General features: G+C 37.2%; 1 protein-coding gene across 1 annotated transcript; it reads left to right on the forward strand.

The window, feature by feature from the left end:
• Positions 1-227: 227 nt before the first annotated feature.
• Positions 228-9,170, forward strand: NF-YB11 (nuclear factor Y, subunit B11). Its single transcript, XM_006855009.4, has 3 exons — positions 228-484; positions 5,887-6,005; positions 8,300-9,170. Exons 1-3 carry the CDS (start codon positions 315-317, stop codon positions 8,497-8,499), a joined length of 489 nt encoding a protein of 162 aa, XP_006855071.1. The 5' UTR covers positions 228-314; the 3' UTR covers positions 8,500-9,170.
• Positions 9,171-10,392: the final 1,222 nt, after the last annotated feature.

Raw genomic sequence — 10,392 nt, forward strand, 5'->3', positions numbered from 1 at the left:
TCAGGATCGCCATACCATCTGGCCTATACTAACTAGGACTCGTCGTAAAGGGACGATCTACTCCATGCATCCGTGAAACAAGATTGGAAGTGTCACGCTTTGTTTGCAATAGGGGTTGTTCCGACATTATGATCTCTTCACGGGCATTTAGGCGCGCAAAAAACGAAGGCGGGAGCCTCCCCTCACCTGTTCCCTCCCATTTAAACCCCAAAAGCAGAGAGAGCGGAGAAGAAAGAGAGAGAGAGGGAAATCAGAGGAGCCGTAGAGACGTGAGGCCGTGAGAAAGAGAGGAGAGAGAAGAGGAGGAAGAAGAAATGGAGGTGGATGAGCTGCCAAGGTCAATAGTGAAGAGGATGGTGAAAGAGAAGCTGAGCTATCTATCAAAAGTGGATGATGAGCCGTCAAAGGACGTCAACATCAGCAATGAAGCTCTCTCTGCTTTCTCAGAAAGTGCTCGCATCTTCATCCATTACCTCTCTGCGACGTAAGCCTTTTACCGTGCATCAAATTTACGTTTTAGGTGAAGGATTCTACCTAATCAGTGTTATTTTTTTAGTTTCAGTATATTTTTTCCGTCTTCTTGTCGATGCTTAATCTCTGTATTTAGGGTTTACTGATTAGTTTCCAGTTTATGCAATTGTTTTCAGTCTTATTTTATTTTTTTCCGGTAATAAGATGAGAGAAATAGACTTCGGTGGGCTCACCATATGCAGTGCAAACCCAGTGCAATATCTGTTAGGACACTTGAGTTAGTCCAAGTGGAAGGCTCAAAATGGCAAATTAGGATTCACAGCCTTTCCCAATTAGTTGGGAAAAGGCTGCTTTGATGCTGATGATGATTTTTTTTTCCCCTGAATGCTCTAGTTTATATGTTGGTTATCTATTTATGACCGCTGTGAAATACAGCTAGGGTTTTTAACTTTCTAGGTTTGTGCTATTCGTATAAGTGAGAGGGCATATGGTCTTATCAGTGAGAGTGTATATGGTCAGAGAGAGAGAGAGAGAGTTGGTTTAATTTTATTATATTCTGGTGGCCATGAAAATTTTGTGATAGTTAGCAGATCAGCGCATAAAACAATCCGTGTGAAAAAACATGGGATATTTTTAGTTTTCTCTCTGAGGAAAATGGAAAAAGAACTGCATAACCCCTAGTTCTTTTAAAATGTCTTCAAAATGTTAGCCAACCTTTTTGTACCTAACAAATATTTCATATAAAGTTCCATGTTGAGTGCTCTTTCGTAAAGGAGTGTTCAGAAACATGGAAGATGACAAAATATTTTAACATAACTGTGGAAAAGTTTAGCATATTACTGGCTCTTAAAAAGTTTTTTCTTTTTCTTGAATGTGAATTTCCAATAATCAAAATTGATTAACATGTTTACCCGAATGTAACTCCTGAACTTACAATGCTCAGTCAATTTACCTAGGACTTCACCTATGTACTCTATCCCTTTAGAACCATGTCACCACACCACAAGTGTTGATTGGATACTCCTGTAGCAAATGTGTCGGTCCCCTCATTGGATTCCCAACAAATACGGTGGAAGTATGTAAGGACATTTCTCCTTACCACTTCCCCAACTTCTAGCATTGCTGAAGTCTCCCTCAATGAACCCTGATTTCCTTCGAGACGCTATATTTCTATGCTTGAATAAGTGAATAACAATAACCAAGAACCAACCTCATTAGAATTGCAAGGCCTTGAGAGGTCATGAGCACAAACTTGTTTTGGCCCCTCAACGCACCACAAATGCCGTTGGTATAGGATTCCCTTTCGGATGCCGTCTAAGTTTAGCTGCGCCTAGTCTTCTAGTCTTGGAGTCTACTTTCTGACCAACTCGCTTTGGTACCTTTGCCCTGGAAATTCCCATCCACCATATTCAACATCTTACACATTGAAAATTATCAAAATCAGTGCTTCAAAAAGCACTAGGCGGCACCCAGGTGGCCATGGGGGTCCAGGCCGCCCAATGCCTAAGCGGTCGCCTAGGCGGGCGCTCAGAACCTGGGTGGCCCAGTTGAAAAGAAAAGAAAAGATAGTAAGGTAATGATTAATCCAGAAGAATTTTAATAATCCATAAAACCATAATCTATAAGAATTTTGATAATCTATAAGGCCATAATCCAAGTTGAAAAAAAGAAGAAGTTGAGAAGAGAATTTTGATAATCCATAAGAGACCATAATCCATATTTTCATTTTTCATACAATGCTAAAATAGTATAACCATACAAGCATACACTGATAGTTTGATGCATTGTAGACTGTACACACAAAAGTTAGATAGCAGAACTAGAAACTAGTAAGTAAAAACTAAAAATAAGAAAAAGAAATATACAGAAATTTAGAAAATATATATTCTAGGACAGAATCGTTGACACTCAACAGTCGACACGCAGCACAACACTCAACGCCCAACACCAAGAGTCTTCAGTCATCATCATCATCAGAAGGAATAGGGTAAGTCTTATCATATGCATCAAATTCAAGGCCATCATCATCAGAGTCATATCCCTCTTCAATATAACGTTGGTCCTCCTTTGTTTCTTTTGAATATGCATCTTCCTCCTCCTTTTCTACCTCCCTCTTACTAGTATGTGCAAATGAGGCCCTAGGAGTCTTGGTTGCTTTACCCTTTTCTATTTTTTTGTGCTTCCCTAAACTCAAATATTATATAATTTCCTCCCTGGTAGGCTTAGGAACATTTTTACACGGGGCAACATTCCCCTTAATATCGGCAACGCGTTTTTTAAACAGGTAAATGCCCCCATTAGTATCCTTTTCACAATAATTACATTTAACATAATTTTCGTCAATTGGATTCGTGTTATAGCCATACTTCCAACACGGATCACCCTTTCTAAAAGAACTTGGAGAATATATTTCCATAGAACAAGGCTCACTTTCATCTTTTTTTTATTCTTTTAAATTCAGAAATTGTCTAATCTCATCCTGAATAGCTTCAGGAACTTTTTTACAAGGAGCAACATTCCCTTTAATACCAGCAAGGTGTTTCTTGAATCGGTTAATACCCCAATTGGTATCTTTTTCACAAAAATTACATCTTATACAAATTTTATCGTTTGGTTTTGGGTTATAACCATATTTCTAACCCGGATCACTTCTTCTAGAAGAAGCAGAAATAGATCTATTCAAATAACAAGGATTTTGTTTCTGTTTTTGTTTTACAGAACTCATATATTGCTTAATCTCCTCTCTGATAGCTTTAGGAACATTTTTACAAGGGGCAACATCCCCCTTAATACCGACAAGATGTTTCTTAAACGGGTTTATGCTCCCTTTTGTATCTTTTTCACAATAATTGCATCTAATGCAATTTTTGTCATTTGGATTCAGGTTATATCCATATTTCCAACCCGGATCTTCACTTCGACTAAATCCTAAAGAAGACATCTCAAAATAAAGCAAGCAATCTAAAAAGTAAAGTTTTGCACTTACTTTGCTTGCTCGAACTCCAAACTCCCACCTCTGAGATGTTCTCAGGTGCTAAAATAATAAAAAACATCCTCTAATAGAATTATAAAACTCCAAAACTAAATCCAATCTACATGGGTGATGTTTGGATCCGTTTTCGTAACTTTGAGAAACACATCAATTCAATGAAAATCACAAAATTTAGTTTTTTTGAGTTTTTTTTCTCTCTAAAATGGGTTCTTGTGGGTTACATTTCAAATGAACCTAAAATCTATCCCTAAAAGCCTTTATGTTTAAAAAAAAATCAATAGAACAAAAAAAAAAAAAAAAACTTTCGCCCCTAGGCCTTGGGCAGTCACCCAGGGACTGCCGCCTAGTTTGGCTGCCTAGGCTTGGGCGATGCGTCCAGGCCTTCTGGACTGCCTAGGCGCTGGGTGGTCCGCCTTTTTGAACAATAATCAAAGTTAAATTTTTGATCTTGTGCATGCCGATATTCTAGACATTGAATTCGGACGCATGCGAAGCCATAGGAACCTTTTGAGGTCGCAGAACCACCACTTTCGAGGCTCTTGAAATCTCCCTCCACCATGTTTCAAGATCTCATACCTCCAAAATTCATTTCTTGATCTTGTGCATGGCCATATTGTCATCTTAATCTGCTCCCATATTCTATCCACCTTGCTCCTTTTGTCATTGAAACACATTTTCCTCCTCTCTAGCCATAGTAACCATGGCACAACCACCAAGGACGTCTCCAAAGAATGATGGGCATTGGTGGAGATCACCGTTACTCCAACAGTGCCCCCATAGAGGCAGGTTTACCCCATTGTGAAATTGAAAAGCCTCATTAGACCCAATAGGACAGTGTAAGAGTGATTGAATTATTGCCTTCAGAAAAAAATGCTATCCTTAAAATTTAAAACATTTGAAGGAGTGTCCATCTCTTTTGCCTATACCATTGAGAATTCAAGAGTGTTCATTTATCTTGGGATGCTCAATACTTTCTAATTTATGCAAAATTTTTCTGCAAAGTGGGTGTTTTGTATGATTTTTGGAAGGTTTCGATCTAATGTGAAGAGCTGCAACAATTGTGGTTCTTCATTGGCTGCATATTCTTTGTGCAATGCTTCATTATCGAAAATATATAACCATTCTTTGTTATAATTCATAGAATGGCAGCTCTCCAGCCTCAAAGTCGGTCCTTAAACACTAATTTTCAAGGCCTGTCTCCACTGAATGTCCTCGCCATGCAATTATAGAAGGTTTTCCATCCAATGGGGAGGACTTCGATAATGATGGTTCTGCATCGGCTTCATATTCTTTGTGCACTGCTCCATTCTCAAAAAACGTATAACCAAATCTTAGTTGTAATGATGGCATGACAGCTCTTTGGCCTTGAATTCAGTCCCCAAACACTAGTACAATGAATTCTTGAGATTTATCCATTTTGGCTTTTATCTTTTATCTTAGATATTCTTTTTGTCTTTTCCTTTTTCTTCTTAACAATTTTCAAGGAAATATTTTTTTCAATGCTCATTTTTTATAATAACCAAATTCATTGTTCAGTGATCAAGAAATTGGTGACTTGGGGCTTGGACTTGCCTAAGTTACTTAGACCCAGCACAATGCCCTGTCCAGATAAAAAACACTGGGACTTGGGTGGGTCTCATTGGGTCGCAACCCCTCTGTTTATTTTCACAGAGACTTGGCTGAATCTGACCACCAAATTTGCCGAGGCGGACTGCTGACTCAGCTGAGTCGGTGGCTGCTTCGGGCTCAGGACCCTGGCGAGTCTCAGCCTGATTCCAGGTTTTTAATCACTGGTTTTATTGATTTGTGCAGATTCGAGTACCACTGCAACAACATTCTTTTTATTGTCTTCAAGGAATAACACATTTTATGTTGGTTTCATCTTTTGGTATTCAAACGATTAGACTTTTAAAGCGTGCAAACAAGGACTCTGTCTTGTTCTCTATCTTTTCTATGAAGTTGTGCGCTGCGTAGTTGGTACCACAGTCATCTTTCAAAACATCATAGCATTTATGATATAAAAAAGAAAGAGTATTTCAGTATCTTTAGAAAATTTTGAAAGGGTCTTTTGGATTAAATCCTGGTGCTAATTGGAGAACACAAAATTGCTTTGATGGCATGTAGCCAAGGGCAATTAAATAACTTGCAGAATTGGGCTTGAATCTTGTTCAACATTTTAATGGATAAGAAAACTGTCGCACAAAGTATCATGTATAAACAATTTTAAAGAGGTCAGTGAAACATTTATAATTGCTTCTTTAGTAGTCATATTCTGAAAATTTTAATGGGAAGCAAGGTGGTTAAGCTTGAAAGCTTGAGCTATATGTTTGACTATCATTTTTCTTTTAATCCCACACTTTACTCTTGGACAAAAAACCAATCAACAACAGAGAAGTGGATTTGAATGTGCATATGATTTGCAGGGCAAATGACATATGTCAGGAATCAAAGCGACAGACAATTAATGCCGAGGATGTTTTCAAAGCACTAGAGGAAATTGATTTCCCTGAGTTCACAGAGCCCCTAAGAGTTTCTCTGGAAGGTATTTACCTGTACTTTAGTTTCTCAGTTCCTTCTCAGTATATTAGTATCGAAAAACAAGTTCTTTGAGGGTAATACTACTCTTCTTAGAGTCTCTTTTGACGGTAAATCTACAGTTTTTTCTTTCTCAGTTCCTTCTCAATCAATGAATCTAGGTTTTAAGGCTTTTTAGATAATATATGAATTTTTTAATTTGAGTGGCAATTTTTTTCACTATTCTAAAGGGAAAGATTTTTAAGATAATTGCATTACTAAGATCAGTATTATTTCCTACACTCCCTTGACATTGCCCCAACCATTCGATGCTCAATAGTAGATTAATGGACATTGGGTGGAGGAACGACACACCCCAGCCATCCCTTGTTCACTTCTGCTGGATGGATGGTGTCAAGTAGGTATAGGAAAAGAAACTGCACTTGTTGAATACTCTCTTAATAAATTGCTTTTGGAATGAAAAATTTATTAGTTATTTACTTTTGGACTTTTGCTCTATATGCATTTCAGGATACCTTTTCCATGGCAGCAAATTCAGATGGATCTGCACCATTCTCTCTCTCTCTTTCTCTCTCGATATATATATATATATAGGGAAAAGATGGGATTAAGCCACTAACTCGTAGGAACATATGAGCCCAATGTCCCAGATTGATTTTAGGCCGATTTGACGATCACGGATGTCCGGTAGTGTTTGAATTTTAGGTTTTTTTCTACAAATCCAAATCACTTGAAATTTTAGGCACGTATTTATAAAAAATAAGTGAATCTTCGAAAAATATCAAAAAAAATATTTTACATGAAATAAACTGACCAAAATACCCCCGACAAGTTTCAGAGGGTATTTTGGTCATTTTGTTCTTCGCGAATAATTTTTTTTATATTTTTATTAGGTGCGTCTTAATGAGAAGAACACCCACCTAAAATTTCAAGTGATTTGGATCTATATATATAAAAAAAAAAAAAATCAATCACTACCAGACATCCGTGATCGTTAGATTGCTCTAGATTCAATTTGAGCCGTTGGGCTCATATGTTCATATGAGCTTGTGGGTTAATCCCATATTTTCCCATATATATATATATATATATATATAAAAGAAGACTACGCAATGCCTATGGGCAAAAATGAACAGTGTTTTCGCCTATAGACTCATCACTGTCCGAAAAAATGGGGCAGCGTGCGTTTTTCGACCACCACAGATCTAGCATATTTGTGGCAGTACCGTCACAGACATACTAGGTCCATTGACGGTCAAAAAATCATGCGGACCTGCAACAAACGGCGCGTTGTCGGGTCTGTTCAATAAACCGCCACAGACATAGCAAGTTCGTGGCGGTGGCGAAACACTGTAGCATTTTGCCGTTAGGTGTTTTTAAGGTTTTTCCATATATATATATATAAAACTCAATTTTTGATGCACTACTACTTGTATATGTGTAATGTGCCAGTGTCATATTGATACTGATACCAAATGCTGCTAGGATACTTTTGCGTGAAATGACTCAAACTGTAAAGAAGAATTTCAATAAATTTTAATGTTAGGCATTATGATATGATATGTATGTGTAACAAAGTGTTGGATGTAATATTTTCCTATACTATACATGCTACACTGTGTGTGTGGGATCGGATACTATTATCTGTCTTTATCTTGTATTTTTAGCAATGCCAAGTTGTATCCCTGTTCTTCATATCCGTGTCTGTAATGCACCTGTATCTGGGCGCCTTGGCTGAAAACACTATTTGTGCATGGGTAGCTTATATGTTGGTAAAATTTATTGTCCTAGTTATGAAATAGAGTGTGTTTTTGTCACTTGACCCAGTGGCACCATATTCTGGATAAAGTGGCAATCATTCTCAAAATGTTTGATAGAAATTCAAAGGAATAAATTTCTTGCCATATCCATGGCCCTGTTAATATCATGGTAGATGGAGCGGATGTGGGGCTAGAGAAAGTGCTTGTGATGAAAAGATATAAACTAATGAATCTGCACAAGCGTCGTCTCTGAAATAACTTGGTTATTTGCTTGAGGTGAGTTATCCAATGGTTCATTTTATATTCAACCATAACACTTTGAGTAAGCTAAATACGGTAGTATCTGAATGAATTCAGAATGAATTCACATCGAGCAGGGTGACCTTGTCTAAAAATTAATATATGATGGCGTACATATACATGTAGAAATATGTATGTTTACTCATGTACTCTCTCTCTCTCTCCCCCCCCCCCCTCTCCAAAACCCCAACAGAAAATAAACACATAGTGGCATCTATAATATTGTCTGTTGATTATGCAGACTTCAGGAAGAAGAAGGCATTCAAAAAGTCCAAAGAAACGAACAAGAAAAGGAAGAGTGAAGAAGAGCCTGAGTCTAACGTGATTGGAAGCGAAGGAAAAGGTGAAGAAACAGAAGAGGGTGGGCACACAGAGAAAGAAGATATGGATGAGCAGGAAGAAGATTGTGGGGACGAAGGGAAAGAAGACGAGGAAGAATAGATTGAGGATGAAGAACATGTGGGTGGTTCTGGGGCATACAATCAAAGAGTTCCTTCTAGTTTATTTTCTCTCTTCATCCAAAATTGCCTGGTGTACTTTGGGTTTTGGAGATGGAGTCTAGCTCCTCAGAAAAAGAGAGACAAGACACTAGTTTGTAATTTGATTTTGTGTGGAGGATCAAGACTGCTCGACTTAATCCCTACTTTTGATTTTGGTTACATTTTGGGGTCTTCGGATTCAAGCGATTTGGGACCAATGCCACTGGAATTTTGTGGTTATGCATGGATTGTTCAAACAGTCATCGGTGCGTTATTTCAACAATCATGGCAAAAAACAGCATTTTGAAGAATGCGATCTTCGAGTATAAGCAGCTCTAATCTGAACCTAGACTCATTATAGTAGGTAGGTATAGATTTTTGGGGTAGTTTTGGAATGAGCATGTCTTTGTAATTTCTTCAGAAGGCAGTTTTTTGAAATTTTAAAGGTATTGGGTCCACTTCTTTTTGGAAATTGTCACCAAGAAAATTATTATATCCTTTTTGTGCTAGTGAAGTGCAACGTTCTCTAGTGAGATAAGCTTGAAAGAGGATTTGAGAAGCTCAAACATAATATTCTCAGACTTTGTGTTTGAAATTGAAGGGATAAGAATGGTGTGATCTCCATTTACAAAATATAAATCGCATTTTTATAGACAATCTTATATTTTATTTGGAAAAGTATACAATGAGATTATTTATTTTTGGTACAAGGTGGTACAACTAATTTTGACCATTGGATGTAAAATTGAGTGGTTGTATTTATTTCATGAATTAAATTTAAAGTTCAAAAGAAATTTTTTCGAATTTTGTGACATTCAAGGTATGAGATTTCACATTAGATGATTCTAAGTAATTGTGATCTCTTTGTATCAAAGGCAAATGGTTTCATTATATACAATCCCATTTTATTTATACTATTAGAGATTTCGTGAAGTCATGATTCCCACTTTTAGAACTCAAATATTGTTTTCTATTTGTAAGGAAAAAGTCTTCTCTTTGCGTGACGTGCTAACGAAAATGCATGCCCTGTCCAAGTTTAGCTGATTTAGCATCGGCGAAAATGCATGCCCTGTCCAAGTTTAGCTGATTTAGCATCGGCTTAGGGAGATGGCAAAAGATCACCTAGAAGTTGATATTAGAAAATTTGGAGCCTGCTCAAAGGAATGTCAAACCTGTCCATCTTAATTGTATTCAATTCCCTTACTCGATTTGGATTGTCTTGCCTATTTTTTAAGCAAAGCAAATTACACAATAGGCATTGAGATTTATTCGGATAAAGATGAGAGAGAGTAGGAGAGGCTCACAAAAGTATCTAACATTATCTTAGAGAGAATCAAGGGGATTTGACAGTTGATTGTGATTGAGAAGTTTTAGAAGTAAATTTGATTTCTCTCTCATCTCTTTTCACAAGTTCCTCTCTGTTCATCTCTCTCTCTCCTCCCCATGACATCCTCTCATTCTATCTCTTCTCCACTACCTATGTCTCCTCGACGACCTATCCGCTCTCTCTCCTCTTTCCATGACTTCATCTCACTCTCTCTCTTCATTTCTTTTTCATCTCTCTTTTTCTTTTTAACTTCTTTATTTGTTTATTGCGATAGGATTTTGCATTTTCTATTTATGATTTTTTGGGTTGATGAGTACTGTTCAACTTATTGTAGATATTTAAGTGTATGAGGTAAATGAGCAAGAAGCCAACCAGTTATATTCGTAACTACCAAAAAAAGTGAAAGAAACAAGATATATTCCAATTTCATGTGAATGTTTTTTAAAACAAGATATGGAAAGGAATTCTTCAAAACATGTTTTTCATGATTGGTCGTTATAAGTGGATTTTGGGTGATGGGAGAAAGAT

Source organism: Amborella trichopoda, chromosome 11 (assembly GCF_054954075.1).
Source record: "Amborella trichopoda isolate Santa Cruz 75 chromosome 11, AtrichopodaSantaCruz75HAP2 v2.0, whole genome shotgun sequence".
Classification (NCBI taxonomy): Eukaryota; Viridiplantae; Streptophyta; class Magnoliopsida; order Amborellales; family Amborellaceae; genus Amborella; species Amborella trichopoda.

What these genes read in the sequence shown, in the direction of transcription:
- NF-YB11 (XM_006855009.4), top strand. Translation starts at nt 315, where the DNA reads ATGGAGGTGGATGAGCTGCCAAGGTCAATAGTGAAGAGGATGGTGAAA. An exon ending in ATCCATTACCTCTCTGCGAC is followed by an intron (nt 485 to 5,886) that starts GTAAGCCTTTTA and finishes TATGATTTGCAG; the next exon opens with GGCAAATGACATATGTCAGG. An exon ending in CCTAAGAGTTTCTCTGGAAG is followed by an intron (nt 6,006 to 8,299) that starts GTATTTACCTGT and finishes TTGATTATGCAG; the next exon opens with ACTTCAGGAAGAAGAAGGCA.